Source organism: Schistocerca gregaria, chromosome 2 (genome assembly GCF_023897955.1).
Source record: "Schistocerca gregaria isolate iqSchGreg1 chromosome 2, iqSchGreg1.2, whole genome shotgun sequence".
NCBI lineage: Eukaryota > Metazoa > Arthropoda > Insecta > Orthoptera > Acrididae > Schistocerca > Schistocerca gregaria.
The window spans coordinates 510,468,951-510,492,635 of record NC_064921.1 but is presented as its reverse complement, the minus strand read 5'-3'; the positions used below and the strand labels follow the sequence as shown (position 1 = coordinate 510,492,635).

Genomic DNA, 23,685 nt, shown 5'->3' with positions numbered 1-23,685 from the left:
CTGACGTAGTACGACAGTCACGTCACGATTACCGGCAGCGCCGGCCGGAGTGGCCCTGCGGTTCTAGGCGCTACAGTCTGGAACCGAGTGGCCGTTACGGTCGCAGGTTCGAATCCTGCCTCGGGCATGGATGTGTGTGATGTCCTTAGGTTAGTTAGGTTTAGTTAGTTTTAAGTTCTAGGCGACTGATGACCTCAGAAGTTAAGTCGCATAGTGCTCAGAGCCATTTGAACCATTTGAACCATTACCGGCAGCGTGTGGTGCATGTCTGGGTCTCAGGAGGTGCGCTAGCTGTGTGCTTCATTTATTTGCAGCATCAACTTCACTTCGCAATTTCTCGGAATGTAATTGACGTATTGCGATGCAACCAACGCCATTATTTTTGTGATTTTTCATTCTGTTGATTGCATACGAAATAATAGGGGGTGTCCATTTAAAAATACAAAAGTTTGTGTTGAAAATAGTATTTGTTTACGTTTAAAAATTTCGCATAGTATTTGGTTTCCTAAGCCCCTGCTGTGCATTCATACTGGTGAACTGGTGAAAACCGGTTTTGAATATCTATTGTTGTTCCAGAGATATTTGAGGTTGCAGAGTTAGGTGAGTCATCCTGTATATATATATACATACACACACACACACACACACACACACACACACACACACACACACACACACACACACACACACACACGCGCGAAAAAGGTACACAGGCATTGGCCAACATATTGCGACATTTGCAGTTAATAAAGCGATTCATGCCTAACTTAAATTGGGTGCGATGATAAATTTTAGACAGGTTCTGAAGCAGAAAGAAATAACGTTGCAGTCCCGAAAGAGAGGTGTAAATAATGTAGTATTTTGAATCCTGAATCCTGAATCCTGAATGTTGCAGGTGTATCTGGGAGTCATTGGGTTGCATATGTTAAAAAGATCGAGAATAATGTGTACTACTTCAACTCATACGCTAAGTTACGTCCACCAGAAGAATTGCACCATTACATTACTGACAACAAGCATGTGTTCTTCAATTTTCGAGGCAACCAAGACTTTGATTCATATCTCTGTGGGAATTTCTTTGTAAAGTTTCTCCTGACGACCGCATAGTAATAAACAGCATGCACATCAGTGCTTCAGTTGATGTGTAGGTGTGCTGTTGAACATTTTAACTTTGAAACAACGTTCCTTATTATTAAATGTGAATTACTTCCAACCAATGACCTAAGTACTGGAGAATGAAGCATTGCTTTGATCGATCTCGAAACGTACAACAACTTTCTGGATATCACTGGGGCAAACAATACACTACATCTACGAAGCGGTAAAGTTCTGGCTCGTATGAGACCGACGGCGTAAATGCTATTGTAAAACTTTTTGTAAAAGATTTTCAGTTACGTGCAAATATTACCATGCTTAAAAGAGAGGTAAAAACGAAGGAACAGACAATAGAGTTTATCTGGAAAGGTTCAATAGGACCACTACTTGCTTTCTCGAGGAGTCAAGTTCCGGTTAATAATACCGAACAGTTTTCTGAATCGGCAAAACCTGTGGATTTATTATCGGTATGCAAACCTATGTTGAGTGTAACACTATGATGGATTCATACCTGCGTGTCCAGCTAATACACATTATCTACAAGTTCTACCCCTACAGTAGGACCAGTATATAAGATTGTTCAGGTGCAACATAACCCCATATATCTTCCTGTGGATGTCCAGACATCAGACTATCTCACATCAGTATTCTGGATACGGACATAAATTAAATCGATTTTCGTGGTGAGTGGATAGTTATATGTCTCCACCTGAAGCAATATGAGCGTGAAATATAAAGCTAACTGACACAGTCGTCAGTGCACTACTTCGCATTGCCAGCACACTTCAGTACCATCAGACATTTACATCTACATCTCTACATCTACATCTACATCTACATCTACATCTACATCTACATCTACAAGTTTCTCTAAGCCATAGACTTGAAGCGACGCACTGAAATTGCTCAGTATAACAGCTCCAGTTCAATCTGATCAACAAATCGTCCGTCAGGAAGATATTTCTCACAAGCCTCTCCATTCAGCGATGTTCAGTAATAATGATGAAATCCGAATTCCGATTCAACACCAGGATGCACTGACAGTTCCAAGTAAGAGTTTTCTTTATCCAGAAGGGCAGTTTTTAAAGAAGGATAGAGATCCTACATTTTTAAAGAAGCCTGGAGATCCTACACTGACTTCGTGATTCACGTGTAACGTCTTCCTATTTCAAGAAATAAGATATGAACTAAACGCCATCGAAATCAACTGCAATTGCAATGTGGAAACCACACCAACCTCAAAACGTACATTTGCGCATCTATTTCTGATGTGAATCGTATACAGAATGCAATATATGTTAAAAATGACGAAATTCTTCCAGCTGTATTAAGGTGTTGGTTTTATTGGCAACTAGTTTCGATGTTGTAACACCTTAATACAGCTGTAGGAATTTCGTCATTTTTTACATATGTTATACTAGCTGACGTCCTAAGTCGTCCGTTTCAATTATGGATAAACGAAGAATGCAATATGGTTCATAGACAGGTTGACAAATGAATATGACCAGTTTAGCGTATGTTTAACACTTGTGATGCCTATGGGATTCTTTCAAGATGCGACAAGTACTCATGAACTCAAAACAAGAATTTATTTTAGTGGGAAGTGCGATAGACAATAACTCATACGATCAGAGAGAACCTCATCCTGAAGAGGAAAAAAAAAACAGTGCTGGAGTAGGTCGTCTGGAAGATGCAGCACGGTTAAGTATTGGATGCAGAGCACCTGCGATTACGACTAGTGAAGGTATTGAATTCCTCTGTTCTGCTCCCACAATCTTTATTTACATTAATTTAAACTGCTCGAATATACAGCTCTCCTAACCACATTGAGACTGAGCTGGACTGCAAAAACAGCTGTTCAATTAGGTTTGTTATACTGACGCCGTAGACCAAAATAAAAGGAAACTTAAAGAAAGATTCAAGCCTATTCGACAAATGTAAGCTAACAAGTGTTAAAGTGTTTTTAAATGGTAGTTCTACCCAACTGATAACTTACAGCTGAACTGGAATAATACAATGTACTGCTTATTGTACGACATGTATTCCAAGTTTCGTCCCTCCTACCGTGGGGAAGATGATAAATGTGGATGCGTATTTAACACATAGAGATTTAAAGAATATCACATAAATTGATATTTGTATAGAATTTAAGCAATCAAATAATTTTCCTAAAGAACCTGCTGTGTAATCATTGTTGCTGTATGATCGAGTGGTAAGCTATTGTCCACTGACTGGAATAGTGTAACGAGCAGTATAGATTAATGAGTGATGCATCATATCTACCATATTTTACGATGAGACCACAGAGTGCAACGTTATTGCTGATACTCAAGGCTTTCACCACGAATCCAGACAGTTCATGTTCAAGGATGCGACATTTCTCACTTCTACGAACGCTGGACGTTTATTAACGACATCTTCTGTGAGTCTTGAGGCTCCTAAACCATTCAGAACCATTAAATATATTAAAACTTGAAGGACTATATTTTGGCTGGCGCAAAATCACCATTCAAAGAACTGGGACGCACGTGGCTTGCCTCTCGAACATGTGTTGACGACGTTTCGAAATTTTGATCACATCGATAGTGTCGTTTACGTCAAAGGCATGAGGAGACATGTTGGATGACGGAAACATTCAAGTGCACTTCAAACCATGATCTCAAGTCATATGACTGCACAGCAGTCTGCCAATTCAAGAAGAGGTACGAAGGAGAAGGTGAAGGAAACCCAATGCCGTTATTTCTGCTGCAGATAATGTGAAAATACTTTTGAGTTAGGTGACAAACAAATGATTTTTTTTAAAACTAAATAACGTGTTTGATTTATTCTCTTACCTCTCGTACACCAATAGAGTTCAACGATGAGTATGTAACCTCAACCACATACGCTCCCTATGGTTTCGTTCCAGAACTGGAGACAGAATGTCAGTTTTTGAATACATTTTTCGAAGCCGTGTCGGTCAAGTACATTACGTCCCACATTCTGACATGACCTGCTGGTAAGCATATGACCAAGCAATCATTTGATCAATTGTATTACATTCATCCACAAATGGAACATGTTGCTGATCCATGTCCATTGCTAGCATTGCTCCTTGTCTAGTTCGCGACCCCTGTCTTTCCGTTGGCAGCACACTGCACTGGGCAGCCGTGTATGTTTTTAGGGCGTTCTGTTTATTATACGTGTACAGGCTGTTGGTGTGCCGCAAGCAGTATGAGGCAGCTCTGTGTACGGCCTTCACGTTTCACAGCATCTGAGTTTCTATAAGGAGATATGCATTCTGCTGACATTACCATACCCAGAACCTCTGAGTAACAGCAGCACATGCACTGAATTTATCACCTCTAGCAGAGACAAGTGTAAATATAACTAGTGTATTTGTTAAGATTACTAACTCAGCGAAGCGTTTACGAAGGGCCAGTTGAATGTAAAAATATGACAGTACCTGCCTTAAGAACTTGTTGCATCCTACAGTGCCAAGGTGCATGTATAAATATGAGAGACCCAACTGGTGTTCTTTATGGAGCATCATCTGCTCTGGTTGATCTGTTTGTGTGTGTATCTGATACAAACATTTATTATACAGCACATAGTACCCTGCACTCTCCGTATAAAGAGCTCTGGTAGACGTCAGCGACAAAATTTACTATATGTACAGCACAATATTCTGCTGTTGGTTTACTGTGGAGCAGCACCTGCTCGGGTAGATGTTGTGTGGTATAAATGTTTTATCATACAGCGCATACTATCCTACTGTGGGTGTATCAGTGTCAGCTACATCTGATTCCAGCAGATGGTATTTGTCTGGTACAAAAAATTATTACACTGTTTAGTCACATTGATATGACCACCCACAACTGTCGAAAGCCTGAATAACCACCTTTTGCAGCTCTGGTTGCTGCAAGATGGGCAGGAAGAGAGTCAGTGCAGTTCCGGAGGATACCGATGGGAATATGGAGCCTTGCTGACTCCAGCGCTGTGGCCAGCTGCGTTGGGTTTCTCGCTTGAGGACCCATGGCAAAAACAGCCTGATAGAGGTAGTCACACAGATTCTCTATTGGGTTTAAATTCAATGAGTTTGGTGGTCAAGGGAGTACGGTAAACTTATTCTGGTGCTCTTCAAACCATGTACACACACTGAAAGCTGTATGACACATTGCATTGTCCTGATAGTAGACGCCATTCTGCCAAGGAAAAATAATCTCCGCAGTCGTCATTAAGCTCTATCATCTGTGGCTCAAGGCGCACCACAGCTGTCTTGGCGCTGGTTTTGGACAGCAGCATTTTGCCATGCATGTTATACTTCAACCATGGCATCACTCGAACAGTCTACAAATTTAGTCATTTCAGAAATGGTTCCACCCTTGGTCTGAAGTCAATGATCATTCCTTTTCGGGCGACAGATAAATTGATCCATTTCTGTTTTACGACAATGACTGCGTTGTTTTGCATAGCTTCTCAATACGATTTATACATCCTCCACTGCTAGTGCTGCCACACTCCATCTGTGAGTAGTTACTACACGTGACGTTGATAGTAGGTGGTGCGCACATTAATGTGACTGGAGCAAGCATTCAGTGCACAGGAATTAACTGTGGAGGAGCGACTGTTCTGCTGGACGTTGTTTGTTATAAAATTTATTAAATACTACGCACAGTACTCGCTGTACCAGGGCCAGATACGTCCGCTCCCCACACATATTTGTCTGGCACATAAATTCATTATATGGCAAACTATCTACTCTGTAAAAGCAGGTCTATGCTTGCAGATGTCTTGTGCATGTGTCTGATCTGTATTAGATCACCATACAGTACAATGCCTGTGAAGCAAAAATTCCTTTTTCAGCCTACATAAACATTGGTATCCCCCATCTAGACTGTTTGAAAAAATATGGTGACAGCGTCCTCTGCTCTGATTGATCAAGAATTATAGTGTTAGCATCCTCTGCTCTGACCGGTTAAAATATGGTAGTGGGGGAATTCTGTTTGTTAGATATGAACTCACCACAGATGCTGATTTCCCCCATCCAATTCACTACTAACAAGCGACACTGTGGGGCCGCACCTCAATCCTGATCAGACATATAGCAGAACCACTTCGAGTGGTGTTGCGTCAGTAGCCTACTTGTTCTTCCTCTGATGGCGAGGCAGGCAAGTGAGCATGCTTTGATAGTGACATGCATTAAGAACCTTGTGTGTGTCCATGTGCTTGTTCATTTCTGTTTGTTTGAAATCTAATTATGATTATAATTATGATTATATTTTTCTCTTGTTGTAGATGGTAGTAGAGTACTGTCGCCATTAACACATCTGTATGCTTCACAGGCGCACATGTATCAGACATGTGGACGATGCCCGTATCCTATATGGGTGCAGCTTCTCGATTCATTGAAATGTTGTTTTTCGTATGCTATACGGCAGCCGGCTGTAGGATATCTCTGAAGTAGTTGATATTTGGTCCACTAGTTGCAACAAGAGTCGATTTACGAGTGTATTTTTACTGAACAAGTTGTAGGAACATCAGACACTAGCTGTAAGAGCTGTCATGAAGAACAGAAAGGGCCTACCAACAAGCTTCAATTAGGCTAATGCCTAATGTATTTTTTTAGGCAGGGAACATGTTTTTTTGAGGAAGGGAATGTGATGTATATTTTCTGTCCACAAAACATCAGGCATTCGCCAAAGAGGTTTGTATACATTCAAAAGGAGGGTTTACGAAAATAATAAAGCCAAACATTGCTGAAGGTTATAACGTGAACAAGACTGGTGTAGATCATGCCAATCACCTTTACAGCTACTATTAATTTGCAAGAAAAATAATGAAGTGATGAAAAACACTTTTCCTTCGCATTTACCTAATGTATTCCGTGAATGTTTTTGTACAAGAATGTCACCAAGCAAAACACATATCTAGCATGGTGTATAAAATAGTTAGCAAGAACGTGGTAGCTGCAGGAGGAGAAATTTGCTCATTGGAATCAACACCAACCAGTAGCCTAGATAGAAATTTTGGTCGCCATTTGACAGATAAAGTATTACCACTGCCAACAAAGTATCGCCACACGCTATTGTAAAGCTTGCTTTGGCAAGGAAAGAAAGAGATTGGCATGTTGATAAGGGAAAGAAGTACATGGTGGTACGAAAACTGCAATGTTGGACTTTGTGTCCCACAAAGTTTTCAAGGCTACTGTTTGGAAGCAAATCACCTATAAATTACATTTAATCGTTTTTAGTCAAAAAATATGAAATAAATATGCACTTGTGAATTTATCTTTCTGTTTTTAATTTTGCTTCTAATCTTTGTAAGTAATTGTAAAACTTTTTCTGGGGCTGGGTTGTTTCATGTTTTTGGCAACGCTAATACACCAGTATCGATGTGAACATATATACACTATAAGCAAGCATATCTCCTAATCTATGAAGTATGAGCTTTGAAATGATGCTAGATGTGTGCCTTTAAGATGCTTGACTAATGTGTAATTATTCTTTAAATTTTGTAGATAAACGCTAGTTCAGCTAAGCAATCGAAGTCTCGATAGCTGTGTTGAATGTGATAATGGCAATTGACATGCTCAATTTCCTGTTATCTGACTCTCCTTGGAGGGGAGAAAGCTAGTTTGGACCTGTAGCTCCAGAATCGCAAATAGGTTATTTTTTTGTTAGGAAGTGCACATTATTATATTTATATTTTTTGTATGTGAATATTACTACAATTATCTGACATATTTCTTCTTCTTCTTTGTAGATTTTTTCAGTGATATTGCTGGAGCAAATACAGCTCAAGTTGAGCTCAAGCTTCATCTGGTTATGCACTCCCAGCTCATGGTCACCGTGAAAACTGATGCCTGGGGTGTCGGCAATCTGCCAGCTCCCCTGTCTTTTCTGTTCTTCTGTGTTTGAATTTTTCTTATGAATGGCACTTATACGATCCATCTTTATACCCCATGTAGATCACGTTGTGGAACCATTCCCAGCACTGAGTTCCCAGGACTGGACTCAGCCTACCAATGAGCGCTTACATGTGTAGTGATTATTACTTCTGCAAATGGATGCGTTACTTATGAGTGCTTCTATTTCTTTCTAGAGCCTGTTAATACTCAGAATGATACATCCCAGTCCATGAAGCCATTTTTATCCACTGCCTCGCAGGATGGGCACCCAAAATAGATTAATGCATTTGTGTGCAGCAGTAATTCATTCTGATTCTACAATAATAATAATTCAAGCTTTTTTTATTAATATGTATTGCTTATGGGGTGTTGTTTTTGTTTGTAGGCGCTACTGATAACAATGTGGCTATGGAGGAATGGGTAGAGGATGCAGCGGTGGAGACTGGGCAAAACATTCTGTCTCAGTCCATGACCTTACTGTCCTCAATGAGTTCAGGGATGGATCTACCCCATCATAGACAAGTGGTTCTTCAGCTTCTACAATACATTTTCACTCTGATATGCAATCCTTATGAAAGGTTTCTTTGTTTCTGTAAGTGTACTTAATAACAATAATGGGGTGAGGTGTAATAATGATGATGATCTTAAAATGCTGCTATGAGGTGCTAAATAATACGTGATGCTGATACAAGGGCCATATTCGACACAGATGAGTGTATGAGTAAGTACTAGAAATCATTATTATTGATCTATGATTTTTTGTTCCTGAAATAGCTGCACATACAAGATACTTATCATTGTCTTAATTCTTGCGGAATATTTGAGGCAGCCACCCAGAGATGGACATGAGTCAGCATGAACACTGTCCCCTAACCCACTGGTGAGGTGTCTGGTCACCACGTCCAGGACTCTCATAGATGAACTCTCTCTATCTAGATCCATTATGGATGCAGAACTCCCTAAATGAAGGCTCGCCTATGGCGAATTCACCTCTACTGGGAGTGTCATGGACGCACTCCCCAGTACAGAACCAACATGGTTGCAGTTCATGTGTGCTAGGCAATCATAGATGTGCACTCACCATCTATGACTCCATCTATGGTGCTGTCACCTCGCTCAGTACCGAGCGAGGTGGCGCAGTGGTTAGCACACTGGACTCGCATTCGGGAGGACGACGGTTCAATCCCGTCTGCAGCCATCCTGATTTAGGTTTACCGTGATTTCCCTAAATCATTTCAGGCAAATGCCGGGATGGTTCCTTTGAAAGAGCACGGCCGATTTCCTTCCCAATCCTCCCCTAACCCGAGCTTGCGCTCCGTCTTTAATGACCTCGTTGTCGACGGGACGTTAAACACTAACCACCACCACCACCACCTCGCCCAGTACCGTCATGTTTATAGTCTCCATTATGACACAGTCTACACTAGCAACAGCCGCTTCCCTCTGACTAGGACTGGATAAGGTCAGTCACACAACAGCATTACACTACCCTTTGATTAATATAACTGCACGTGCATTTAGGGAGAGGGTCTTGTATACTCACATAGATAACTCTACTGAGGGCTACATAGACCATGGCCTCTCCATTAAGGCATGTTTACACGTTCTAGAAAGGCAACTTCCTAAAATCTATGAGATTCATAGTATCCCAACATTGAATACAGTGCAGTACTATGCTGTGAACTAATGTACTCCCTTCCCCCTACAAGAAGGCAGTGTGGAGGAGAAAGGCACCACCTATATTTGGGGGGAGACTGGCATGATATTGTGGGGCGACTAAATCATGGGGTGGTTGTGTCATTTCATTTCGAGTGCCATACTGGGACAGTTTTCACAAATACAGGAAAGAGGGTCTTGTAAGACACTCAACAAAATATGTGTCTTGGACATCTATACCCATTTTTGAACCATTGAACCATTAAATGGGGGGCGGGGGGGGGGGGGGGGGGAAGAGGCGTCTAGATACATCAAACTTCTGAGGGATACCGCTGCTAAACAGGCATGTATTACTGTCCATAATCGCAAAGACGAATTCTGCTTAGTCAGTACTGGCTTGTGAAAGAAATGATATTGAGCATCTCGAGTATCCAGCGGCATAGCAGACAGAAAATATTTGCTCGTTTCTTAACTCTGATGATATCTCATTCCCCATTAAAATTCAGGATATACAAAATTTGAGAGGCAGAAACTGCGTCAATTAGATCATGTTTATAGCGCGAGGAAAGACAGCAACCCAGAAGAGCACAACGTGCAGGGAAAGAAAGATGCGAAGCATTAAGTTATATGTCCCCTCTACCTTTCCACAACAGCCAGTCAGCGTGAGACGTATGTAGGTTGCTGTTATTCTCCAAGGGTGAGAAATAACAATACATACAGGTTAAGAACATATCATACTTACTTTCTGCACAACAGACTGAAAAAAAAAGATATAAGTTATTACTCCAGAGACCTCAACCCTTTCGCTATGACTGAGGGTCTAGAAAAGCACCTAATTTATTGCTCCATCCAGGAATTAGCATGTGCGGAAATTCTGACTCATGAAACAAGTATCTGAAGTTTAAGTACTTCCACAGAGTGACATATACTATACGTGGCAGCATACTGAATGTGCTAATATGAATCAAGTCACAGTCATTTCAGATGATATGTTGGGGAATATCCTGCAAGCTGGTTGCTCACTGAGCTCGAAAGACTTGCATGGCATGTTCATCACATTTACAACACCAACATTCCCATGACCAAGTCACGAGAGAATGATGTCTAATACGAGAAAGCTGTCAAAAGTCGTATTTTTGGCCTGCTGTTAGACAGAAAAGCAGAAACTACTGTCCTCTAATGGGGAGTTTCGGTAGAGAAGCACACAATACATGCAACTTAAACTACCAAGTGCCACGACATGTAGCTGTCTTCCTCCACAATTTGAATGGATATGACGCTCATTTCACCACTGAGCACTTAGGTGATTCAGTTTGTGCAACGATCAGCTTAGCGTTCTGTCTGAGAGCATTGAGAAATACATTTCGTTCTTCAATGAGACAACGCCAAACATTAACTTACGGTTCGTGGACTCATCTAGATTTTTGTAAGCACCACTCCAGAAGCTTGCTTAGACAGTACTTCAGGAGAACACATATCTTGCTAGAGTTGTATTTCCTGGTGATGCAAAGTTTCAGCTTATGATGAATAAGGGGGGGGGGGGGGGGTCTTTCCTTATCAGTACCTGGATTCAATAGAGAGACTCAACAAAACCACATTATCCAACATAACTGCACTCACCAATAACCTTACAGGCAATGCCATAACGGATGCAGAATATGAGCATGTGGTGAATGTTGGGCAGGAATGCAACATCTATGATTTATTGGAGTATGCAAAGCTATATATGGACATCAATGTACGAATATATGCAGATATATTTGAGAAATTCCAAAAGTATGCATGATGACGTAAACTCTGAATCCTACATTCTATTGCAATGTGCCAGGGCTTTGATGGAATGCAGTGTTGAAAAGGTTATGAGTCGACATTGAATTATTAACTGCTGTTGACATGCTACTGTTTTCCGAACGTGAGGTTCATAGGAGTCTTTGATAATGTGTCCATATGTGTGTTAACATGAGTAACCCATGAATGGATGGACAGTTCAAAGCATCTGGGGACGAGACTTACATCGTGTAGCTTCGTCTTAACAGCTTATACAAGTACACCAACCAACAATATCTGCCAGCTGGAGAGACTTGATGGCTATCCAGTGGAGGCATCCACAGATCCAATGATTTCATGGGTGTGGCAGCCGATTCTCGAGTGTGGTGGAGGTAGACCTGGCACATCCTGCTAGTCTTCACGATGTGCACAGCGACTTGCCACTACGTCTGGAGTGCCTACTCCCATGCAGCGGTTCTATCTCGAGCCTGACGATGATGATGCTGCAGGAAAACAGAAGTACTATATGAACTGTAGAAACTTCCAGCAGTGTCTCAGCTTGGAAGTGCAACTAATTACATTCACCTGCAGCATCTCCTTCAAGCAGTCACTCTGGTAGAAGGAATATATTGATGGCTAAGGTTTTGATAAAGTTCACGAAACCTGTTAGGTTGGTATGTATGTATTGGACCTTTCCAAACTCCACATGCACCGATTTCTCTATGATTCTGGTTCATATTTACTTTTTATGGATGCAGAGTGTTTCATCTACCGGGTGAAAGACATTGATTCATATGAAGTAATTAGGTACAGTCCAGAAGAGTTCGACCTGTCTTGATATGTGGCCAATAAGCCTTATAATATTACACCTCAAAATCAGTAGGTTATTGGCCTGATAAAGACAAGGCGAGTGGTTTGGAGACGGTGGAGTTTGTGGATCTTACATCCAAAATGTATGTGTACCTTACAGAAACAGGTGCCACCCGAAGGCAGGCTACGGATGTGTCACACAGTCTCACTGGCTCTCTCAATTAATGATTACTTGAAGTGAATGCTACCTGGTGATGATTCTTCTTCTTCTCTACATACGGTGCACGAAATGAGCATTCGATTGTGAGACCTAGAGGTTTATATGATGTAAACTTTTTTGCAACTTAAAATCAGTCTGACACATCATGATGGTAAAAATTCATGTCTGCAGCAGGGATTGAGACTCTCCCATACTCATACTATTCGCTTGAGTGTGTGAATGGGTATTTATTTGTAAATAATGGATGTTGTGTGTGTGTGTGTGTGTGTGTGTGTGTGTGTGTGTGTGTGTGTGTGTGTGTGTGTGTGTGTGTGTGAGTGAATGTGGAATACTTGAATCAATCACTTGTCATAGTATATAAATATGTATATTATATGCCTGCATGTATGGGGTTGGCTGTACACCATGCATATAAATTGTATATAATATCTGTATACTATGCATATATTTGAGTATGTGAGTGTATATGTCTATGTATGTGTTGTATAATGGCTGTTGAGTGACATTTATGTGGCTACCTGTCTAAATGCTCAATAACCAACTTTTGCAGCACAAACTGCTTTGAGATGGGCACGAAGAGAGTTAGTGAAGTTCTGGAAGACACCAACAGGGTCTGGAGCCATGCCATCTCCAGTGCTATTGACAGTTATACTATGATTCTCAGTTGAGAATACAAGGCATGAACAGCCAACTCAGTTTGTCCCACAGTTCTTGATTGGGTTTAGATCTGGGGAGTTTGGCGGCCAGAGGAGAAGGGTAAACTCATCCTGGTGCTCTTCAAACCATGCACATACACTCTGAGTTGTGTGATACACTGTGTTGTCCTGCTGACAGATAACCCAGGGAATGCCATCCAACATGAATCCTTCCAACGGTTGTTGCATGATGTCCACTTTCAGAAGTTTAATGCTGTGCACACCAATGGCTATCTATCCAATGGAACATAAACTGTGATTCATCTGGAAACATCACCTGCCACCATTCAGTGGACGTCTAGCTGCGGTACTGGCGTCCAAATTACAACTTTCATCGGTGATGCTCAGCAGGCAGCATACTTTCATGAACCAGACACACGCTGTGTTGCACTTTACATGACAACATTCGGTCAACTGTCATTGAGGAGACATTGTTGGTAGTCCCTTGGTTCATGTGGGCGGTCACTTGCACATCATTCATCCCTATCATCTATGGCCTTTGGTGCACCACAGATGTCTCAGCGCTGACTTTGGATAACACCATTTTGCCTTGCATGGTATATTTTAATCACGATTCCGGAAATGCTTCCAGCCTTGGCCTCAAAGTCAATGATCGTGCCGTTGTGGACGTCAGATAAATCACTTTGTTTCCACACTGTGACAGCGACTGCGCTGTTTTCTGCATCTCCTCATCATGCCTTGTATACCCCCCCCCCCCCCCCACTGCTAGTGCTGCCACCTGCTGTCTGTGACTATTTATTGTTCGTTGACGTCGAACATAGGCGATGCTCACATTAATGTGACTAGTGTGTGTAGTTTATTTTATTCCCTTTTGCTAGCTGTCCCAGAATTATTAATGTAGAAATGTATATACACTCCTGGAAATGGAAAAAAGAACACATTGACACTGGTGTGTCAGACCCACCATACTTGCTCCGGACACTGCGAGAGGGCTGTACAAGCAATGATCACACGCACGGCACAGCGGACACACCAGGAACCGCGGTGTTGGCCGTCGAATGGCGCTAGCTGCGCAGAATTTGTGCACCGCCGCCGTCAGTGTCAGCCAGTTTGCCGTGGCATACGGAGCTCCATCGCAGTCTTTAACACTGGTAGCATGCCGCAACAGCGTGGACGTAAACCGTATGTGCAGTTGACGGACTTTGAGCGAGGGCGTATAGTGGGCATGCGGGAGGCCGGGTGGACGTACCGCCGAATTGCTCAACACGTGGGGCGTGAGGTCTCCACAGTACATCGATGTTGTTGCCAGTGGTCGGTGGAAGGTGCACGTGCCCGTCGATCTGGGACCGGACCGCAGCGACGCACGGATGCACGCCAAGACCGTAGGATCCTACGCAGTGCCGTAGGGGATCGCACCGCCACTTCCCAGCAAATTAGGGACACTGTTGCTCCTGGGGTATCGGCGAGGACCATTCGCAACCGTCTCCATGAAGCTGGGCTACGGTCCCGCACACCGTTAGGCCGTCTTCCGCTCACGCCCCAACATCGTGCAGCCTGCCTCCAGTGGTGTCGCGACAGGCGTGAATGGAGGGACGAATGGAGACGTGTCGTCTTCGGCGATGAGAGTCGCTTCTGCCTTGGTGCCAATGATGGTCGTATGCGTGTTTGGCGCCGTGCAGGTGAGCCCCACAATCAGGACTGCATACGACCGAGGCACACAGGGCCAACACCCGGCATCATGGTGTGGGGAGCGATCTCCTACACTGGCCGTACACCTCTGGTGATCGTCGAGGGGACACTGAATAGTGCACGGTACATCCAAACCGTCATCGAACCCATCGTTCTACCATTCGTAGACTGGCAAGGGAACTTGCTGTTCCAACAGGACAATGCACGTCCGCAAGTATCCCGTGCCACCCAACGTGCTCTAGAAGGTGTAAGTCAACTACCCTGGCCAGCAAGATCTCCGGATCTGTCCCCCATTGAGCATGTTTGGGACTGGATGAAGCGTCGTCTCACGCGGTCTGCACGTCCAGCACGAACGCTGGTCCAACTGAGGCGCCAGGTGGAAATGGCATGGCAAGCCGTTCCACAGGACTATATCCAGCATCTCTACGATCGTCTCCATGGGAGAATAGCAGCCTGCATTGCTGCGAAAGGTGGATATACACTGTATTAGTGCCGACATTGTGCATGCTCTGTTGCCTGTGTCTATGTGCCTGTGGTTCTGTCAGTGTGATCATGTGATGTATCTGACCCCAGGAATGTGTCAATAAAGTTTCCCCTTCCTGGGACAATGAATTCACGGTGTTCTTATTTCAATTTCCAGGAGTGTATTTTTCTATTCATCTCCCATTTGAAAATACTAAGTCTGTTGTCATAGATGAAGAAACTGATAACTACATTAAAACATATACACTGAGGTGAGGAAAGTCATGGGATAGACACAGACACTTATACAGACAGTGTTAGCATTGCAAACACAAAATATAAAATACAATGCATTGACAGAGCCGTCATTTTTACTTAGGTGATTTATGTGAAAAAGTTTCCAACGTGATTATGGCTGCATGACAGGAATTAACAGATTGTGTATGCGGAGTTGTAGTTAGAGATAGACATGTGGGACATTCGATTTCAGAAACTTTAAGGGAATTCAATATTCTGAGATCCACAGTGTCAAGTGTGTGTTGAGAGAACCACATTCCAGGCTTTCACTTAATGACCGAGAACAGTGACGTATGCATAATCAGTGCTAACAGACAAGGAACAATGCATGCAATGATCCCAGAAATCAATGTGGGATTACAATGAATGTACCCATTAGGACAGAACGGTGAAATTTGGCATTAATGTTGTATAGCAGCAGACAATCGACGCGAATCCCTGTGCTAACAGGGCAACATCGCCGCTCCTGGGCTCGGGGCCATACCAGTTGGTCCATAGACGACTGGAAAAACGTGGCCTGCTCAGATAAGTCTCAATTTTAGTTGCTTAGAGCTGATGGTATGGTTTGAGTGTGGGGTAGACCCCATAAAGCCATGGACCCAAGTTGTCAACAAGGCACTGTGCAAGGTGGTGGCTCCCTAATTGTGTGAGGTGTATTTACATGAAATGGACTGGGTTCTCTGGTCTTACTGAACCGATCATTGGCTGGAAATGGTTATGTTCAGCTCCTTGGAGACCATTTGCAGCCATTAATCGAGTTGATGTTCCCAAACAACGCTGGAATCGTTATGGATGACAATGTGCCATGTCACAACTGTTCGCAACTGGTTTAAAGTACATTTTCGACATTTCAAGCGAATGATTTGGCCCCTCAGATCGCCTGACATGAATCCCATCAAACTTTTACGAAACATAATCAAGTGATCAGTTCGTGCACAAAATCTTGCTCTGGTAACAGTTTCGCGGTTGTGGATGGCTGTAGAGGCAGCATGGTTCAATATTTCTGCAGCAGATTGCCAACGACTTGTTGAGTCCATATCACGTCGATATGCTGCATTATGCTGGTCAAAACACGCTTCAACACGATATTAGGAGATAGCCCATAACTTTTTTCACCTCAGTGTGTACCAAAAAGAACATCTTATACTACTCACCTATCTCAAAAAGATTTTCTCCAATATTAGATCAGAAAAAATGACATTTATTTTCGACCAGCGTGGGAAATGTGGTAGTAGTGAGAAGAAAGTTTCTAGTCATTAATGTCTGTGAAATGGACTGTGTAATGTTTTTTTCTAATCATTAGTATCTAGTCATGAAAACATAAAATAAAACAAAATATATCTTTGTAATTTACAGCCAGTGCTATATATCTCTGAACAAAAGAATTACTACATATCTATTGAATAAAGTTGAAATTATCAAATACATATAATTTTCTCTTGATCTTTTTATCTACAAAAATGTATCACATTTACTGGCTAGTCAAAATGCACATAAAATTGCATAGCCGTTATGTAGCTTAGAGTCAGTTGGGAATGGAGGCACCCATTTATTTGTCTTAGTGCAAGTAAGCTATTGGTTGAAATACAAAGGCACTGCATATTTACCTGAAATAAAGTACAGGTCAATTATTTTATCTTTTCATTTCAGATAACTTTCTGGAGAATGCGAAGATAAGTATAGTCACATTCTTTGCCCACATCAGGTAGCAGTGATGCACAATATATGCTGCATACAGCATCACAACATGTTTCAATGTTTTTTGTGAACATATTCCAGAAGTGTTCTCATTAGTCTGCTTTGAAAGTGCACATCAAACATTGCTAAAAAAATCTGTACACATAATTTCACCACCAGACACGATCATTCATTGAACACTGGATGGCAGAACCAGCACACACTAAGTTAACCTATCCTCATCATTGTAAATTTTAATTATTTTGGATAGTCACTGACAAACACTGTGTGACAGCCCAATAAGACAGGGAATGCAGTTTGATTATTGAACAGAGAAGCTGCCTGTGAGAAATTCTCACAAACTACCACATTTGATGAAGGCCTAACACTCTTACCACTAAATTGAGTACTGAACTCATGACCAGAGGACGTGCCCAACTACATGTTTACTGCCACTCACATTTAGACTACACATAACTGCGAGTAGAAACACTTTATATGCGCTGTGTGCCATTGTAACTGCACATGTGGTGATGTCTACATCAACGATGGTGTTAATTAAAACATGGTCAGAGAAGATGTTCTCTTATATCGCCCTGCAATGTGTTGCTTGCAGACCATTGCTGCTGTTACAGCTACTGTCGTTGCTGCTGTGCTGGAGCCTCGAAGTTGAATGAAACAGGTGGTGGAGCCCTGAAGCTCGACAAATCTGGTAAGTGCTGTGGAAAATCGAATAGCTGCCATAAGCCGAGCTTCTCGAGTGCATTATCATTGGGAGTCTACTCCAACACAGGACAAATAAAAATTACTAAAATATTACCAAATGACAAATAATAATAGCAATAATACTAATGTAATAATGAGATAGAGAGAGAGAGAGAGAGAGAGAGAGAGAGAGAGAGAGAGAGAGAGAGATGGAATAATTAATAATTACATTTGAATGAAACATTTTTCTTCGACTTGTTCTCCTTGTAAATGGAGGACGATGTCTGAGGCTTCAAAGTGGTGCTGTTGCTTCAGCAATTTATAGACCAAGAATGCCAAGCCCCCTCTCAGGATTCTGGGGACACTAAGGGCAGCAGCGGTGGGTGCTAGACCAATGGGAGCACAGTGCGTAAGTGGAGGAAGGGAGGTGACATTTTTAAATCATGCATTACCATCTTTATGACGACAGTTACAACTTTTGGATACCTGGGTAAGCATGAGCACAAGTACACTATTCAACTGCCACGTTGGCTACAAATTATGAAAATTGTAATGATAATTATGACAGTTATTGCCCATTAAGTAAGACCTAAATAAACAAAACTAGGGTTCAAGTGAGCAGTTTGTCTACATAAGAAAGCTAGGGCAACTGACCAGTTTGTTTACTTAAGAAGAACGATGGAGGTCTTCGTCCCCATACTCTAATAGCTCCGCTATTGCTGAACTCTAATCGTACACATTTCTTCTGTTCATAACATCTTTGCAGTAAATGTCGAATTGTTTGTGTGGTATACATGTGTATTGCATTCTGACGATTATGATCTTTCCCACAGAAAAGACATCAGAAGTAAAAGGGGAAGGAGCAGCCTATTCAGTCGTCATCAGATACACAAATTTTCATTGTCATCCTCCATTCCCTGCCTCCATCAATAAATCACACTCATATAACGCTAAATGCAAATGGCGTGGAATATTCCATCTACAAAGTTATGCAAGCACTGTCTTTTCACCCATTACTTTGTCAAGAATGTATCTTGTGATGCTTGAACGAAGGAAAACTGAGGCCACTAGAGTCGACTACCTTAGACATCAATTTCTTGATAACAGAGGTCAGCTAATTTATGGGCTACATTCATTGTTTGCCGACGTCTCATCAGCGTACCATACTGTCAGGTTACATGCATCTTTTTCTTTATATTCTTAATCTGGCATGAAATATTATCTTCAGCAGAAGGGTTTCAGAAACACTCCACAGCTATGAGAGTGTTTGTACGGCCCCCTTCAGATCATTAAGGCTGAATCTTGTTGAGCACAATATTGGCTCCATCAAGCGATATGTGATCCTGTTGGACTCAGCTCTGACCAGTCTGCATGAGTTGTGGGCAGCTGTTGGCAGTTGCAGATCAAGTTGAATCTCCAGTATAATTAGTGTCTTGAGGAGTATGGTACAATGTGTCAAAACCGCCATTGAGACTAATGTTACAAGTTGTCATAATGAATTTTCCACTCTGAAGTGAAGTATTTGCTGGAATGAAATTTTACTGTGGAAAAAAACCGAGTTCCAGTTGGAGATTCAACCTGGTACCTTGGCCTTTTGGGGGACATATGAACAATCGAAATATGCTAAGCCCATCTAGAGGATCTAATCTGGAAGTATCTCTGCACTGCTCTTTCAGTTACCTCTTAAAATTCTCCTACAGGAGATTTATCTGAAAATAATGGCTTTGCCGCTTTCTGAGAGCTTCGTACAAGTAACAGCTGCACTTTTCAACAGAGTGTGCATTTTAATGAAACTTCCTGACACATGATCTTTGTAATGAAAGACTAATACGGAGAACTGAGCCCTCCCCTCTGGTACGCTCTTTTAATTTGGCAGGAATCTGCAAGTTTGCTAGTGGAGTTGGCATTCACCTAATTTAAGCAACAAAGTCTTCCCACAAAAACTTATCAGTATGGCGGCGGTAGGCAGCCCGATGCTGCGCATTGAGCGGCAGCTACTTGTGGCGGAGCCTGTCTTTGCGCTGCGGGTGCTTCGGCCGCGGCTGCGCCTCCCTCCTGAAGTCGTGGATCTCTTGGCGCAAGTCGCGCAGCTCCAGCATGGCGGCGCGCGCCAGCCGGCCCTCTGGGGAGAGCGCGGGCTCAAACAGCAGCGCCGCCAGCGCCTCCTTGAGCGCGGCCTCCGCCTCCTCCAGCCGCTCCACCAGCTGCTGCAGGTTCAACTCCCCGGCTGCGTGCTCGCGCCGAGCCAGCTCCGCCAGAGGTCCCTGCAGCTCGTACAGTGCGATGCCTGCAATATCGAGCACGCCACTCAGCACAGCTGTTTCCAAAAATCGAGCTACCACTGGAAGAGCAATTACTCTACAACTAATTTCCATCCAATTTCCCCAAAAAAACCCCAAGTGATGTTGGAAGGTGAGTGAAATGACCTTCTCACCAAATTCTCTATCTGATCAAAAATATCCCAGACACCCCCATATAATGCGAAACTGACTACTAGACGTCACGAGAGAGTGTTGAGTAGGCGGTAGAGAAGCAGTAACAGCTCAATGGATCGGCTAGAAGAGCTCAGTGACTTCAAATGTTGGATATAACCTGGCTAATAAGTCCATTAGGTACATTTTAATCCTTCAAAAGCTGCCCAAGTTTATTGCTGGTGATGTGACTGAAGTGGAAAGGTTAGGTAACAACCACAACTAAAGCAATACTAGATCGATCGCAAGTACTGACGGACAGGGTCTGTCAGGTGTTGTAGAGGGTGGTTGTGAAGAATTGCATGAAATCAGCAGAAGAATCACTCACGAGTTCCAAAGTGCTACTAGCATTCCAGTTAGCACAACGACTGTACATGGGGTTTTAAAAAGAATGCGTACAATGGTCGATCAGCTCCTTATATATCTAAGTGACGCTTCAAGTGGTGTAATGGGTGACTCCACTGGACAGTGGATGACTGGAAACTGGCGGTTTGGAGTCATGAATCACGGTATAACGCGTGGCAATCCATTGAAGGGGTCTGGGTTTGGCGAATGCCTGGAGAATGTTACCTGGCATCATCTGGAGTGCCTACAGTGAAATAAAGAGGAGGTGGTGTTATGTATGTGGATGTTTTTCGTGGGTAAGGTGTGGTTCCATGACTGTGCTTAAGAAAATGATAAATGCGAAGGGATGTGAGCATATTTTTCAGCATTATGTGTTGTATACGTTAGACGAACAGTCCAGAGATGATGATTGATTGTATGAGCATGAGAATGCTCTCTGTCATAAACTAGAATCTGTCAGACAATTGTTTGGAGACAATGACATTCCTAAAACGGACTTGTCTGCCCAGAGTCAAGACCTCAACCAAATGGCACATTTACTGCATGAGACAGTCGGTTTCCCTCCACACACCAGCCTCCTACATCATTACCTACTTTGATTTACATTCTTGACGGAGAAAGGAGTTGCCATTTTTCCACAAATATTCAGTAACCATACTGAAGCTGTCCACAACACAATACAAGCCGTCACATAGACGAAGGGTGAAAACACCCCATATTAGTGTCCACTAATAGTCTGGATATTTAATAGCTGGCAAGACTTTTATGGCTTAATGCCCTGTGTGCTAGCTAGGAAAGGAGGATAGTGAGGCAGACGTGCATCGGATCTGCTTGATGCATCAGTGGATGGTGATGCAGCACTTAGAGAAGTCTGAGAACAGTTTCTAGAAGGTTATCGCACACTTGTGCTAGTGGCCCATTCCCATCTCAGAAACACTCCACACATGGTTAAAATGATGTAATATACTCGTATATAATAAAGTTTACGTTATTCACAGACAGGTAGTGCATATGCCATTCCTTTCTTAGTGAAAAGGCGATAGGAAAGGTCGCTGTACGCTGAGTAACAATGAAAATAATTGCTAAATCTTGAATGAAGATTGATCCTACCATGATGGAACAAAAGATAAAAAATACCAATAACCTAGTTGAGGCGTTGCTCACTAACACACATTAAATTAAGACACATTCAACATTTGTGCCAAGTTAATACTGTATGAGAAATCTATACTGCAACGTGGATCCCAGCTTTTTGTAGCCGATCCACTACCACTTACACTATCCGAGCCTGCTTCACAAAACGATTCTAACTTGCCACTAGTTACTCTTCATAATTCCTAACTTCACACGGACACAGACAGCAGATTATTCGCCAAAAGCAGTGCATTACGTTTCTGACTTGCTAAACTTATTCATCGGAGTCTTACTACTGAAGAGATAGAAATGTTCTTCTCAAAACAGCTCCAGACACCTGGCTTTACAGGAACGCATTGGACAATGCATACATGAAGACAGACTTTTTACTTTTTTGAAAGCATGGAGACCTTCAGCATACCTCGATAGACTGTGTCGTCTATAAATCGGGGTTCAACAAATCAAAAGGATGTTCTTGTGACTCGTTGCTATAGAGGTGGTTGTTTTCTGAATTATCAGTAAAACTTTAATGTTGCCTTTTGTTTTTCCTTGTACTGCAGAATCTCTGGGTGTTTTATTAGGCACCAGTATCTCCTTGATAAATGGTTTAAATGGCTCTAAGCACTATGGGACTTAACATCTGAGGTCATCAGTCCCCTAGACTTAGAACTACTTAAACCTAACTAACCTAAGGACATCACACATATCCATGCCCAAGGCACGATTCGAACCTGCGACCGTAGCAGCTGCGCGGTTCCGGACTGAAGCGCCTGTTTTGCGTCTGTTTAAATTTGGCATGTTTGTTTCGTTGTTTCTGCAATAGTGTTGTAACCCGTTTTGTATAGCAAGGAGGATCAGCTCCGTCGATTGTTGATTTATTTGCTGCCGATACTATTTATTTGAATTCAAGCCACATCTGGTCTACACTTACATTATTAATTTGGAATGAGTGGAGATTGTCTCTCAGGAAGGCGTCAAGTGAACTTTTATCTGCTTTTTTGAATATGTATATTTTTCGTTTATTTTTGGACGATTTGGGGATCACATTATTCATTCTCTCTACGACAACCCTGTGTTCATTAATCCCTGTATCGGTTTTGATGCTCGTTATTAACTGAGGATTATTTGTTGCGAAGAGGTCAAGTGTGTTTTCACAACCGTCTACTATTCTCGTGAGCTCATTAACTAACTGCTCGAAATAATTTTCAGAAAATGCTTATGCAGTGGGGGACGTTCACCAGGACTTTCGTGGGACATCAAGTAGAGAAACGAAGGCACCAGTCCAGTCGTTGACTGCCTGAACTTTATTGCGGGCTACATGCACTCTTTCGTGTTTGATGTTTCTCCCGACAGTGATGTAATCTTCCAGCAGGATAACGGTTCGTATCACAAGACCAGAACCGTGCTATACTGATTTGAGGAACATGACAGCGAAGTCACCCTGATGCATTGGACACCAAATCAGCCGGTTGGAACTTATCTAGGTAGTTAACAGGCGCCAGTACCCTCCCACAGAGCGCTAAAAGCTAAACTCAGCCCGAACAGACCATGAATGCCCAACGTTACCGATCGTGTCATACTCAGCCCCCAGACATCACTGGATACGGATATGGAGGGGCATGTGGTCAGCACATGGCTCTCCCGGTCGTTTGTCAATTTACGAGATCGGAGCCTCTACTTCTCAACCAAGTAGCTCTTCAGTTTCCCTCCCAAGGGCTGAGTGCACCCCGCTTGCCAACAGCGCTCGTCAGACCGAATGGTCACCCATCCAAGTGCTAGCCCAGTCCGACAGCTCTTAACTTCGGTGATCTA

General features: G+C 42.6%; 1 protein-coding gene across 2 annotated transcripts in view; it reads right to left on the bottom strand.

The window, feature by feature from the left end:
- Positions 1-16,803: 16,803 nt before the first annotated feature.
- The window catches only part of LOC126329223 (SET domain-containing protein SmydA-8-like), a 143,386-nt gene continuing 136,504 nt past the window's right edge, over positions 16,804-23,685 (bottom strand). Inside the window, exons 8-9 of one of the 2 annotated variants that reach the window (XR_007562187.1) lie at positions 19,835-20,210; positions 16,804-17,937 (exon numbers count right to left, since the gene is read on the bottom strand). Coding sequence is in view for 1 of the 2 variants with exons in the window: in XM_049996135.1 (XP_049852092.1) it covers positions 19,918-20,210 (293 nt within the window). In the remaining variant the exon portion in view is untranslated. Of the gene's footprint in view, positions 20,211-23,685 lie in introns of both variants that reach the window. The other variant, XM_049996135.1, reaches the window with a different exon arrangement.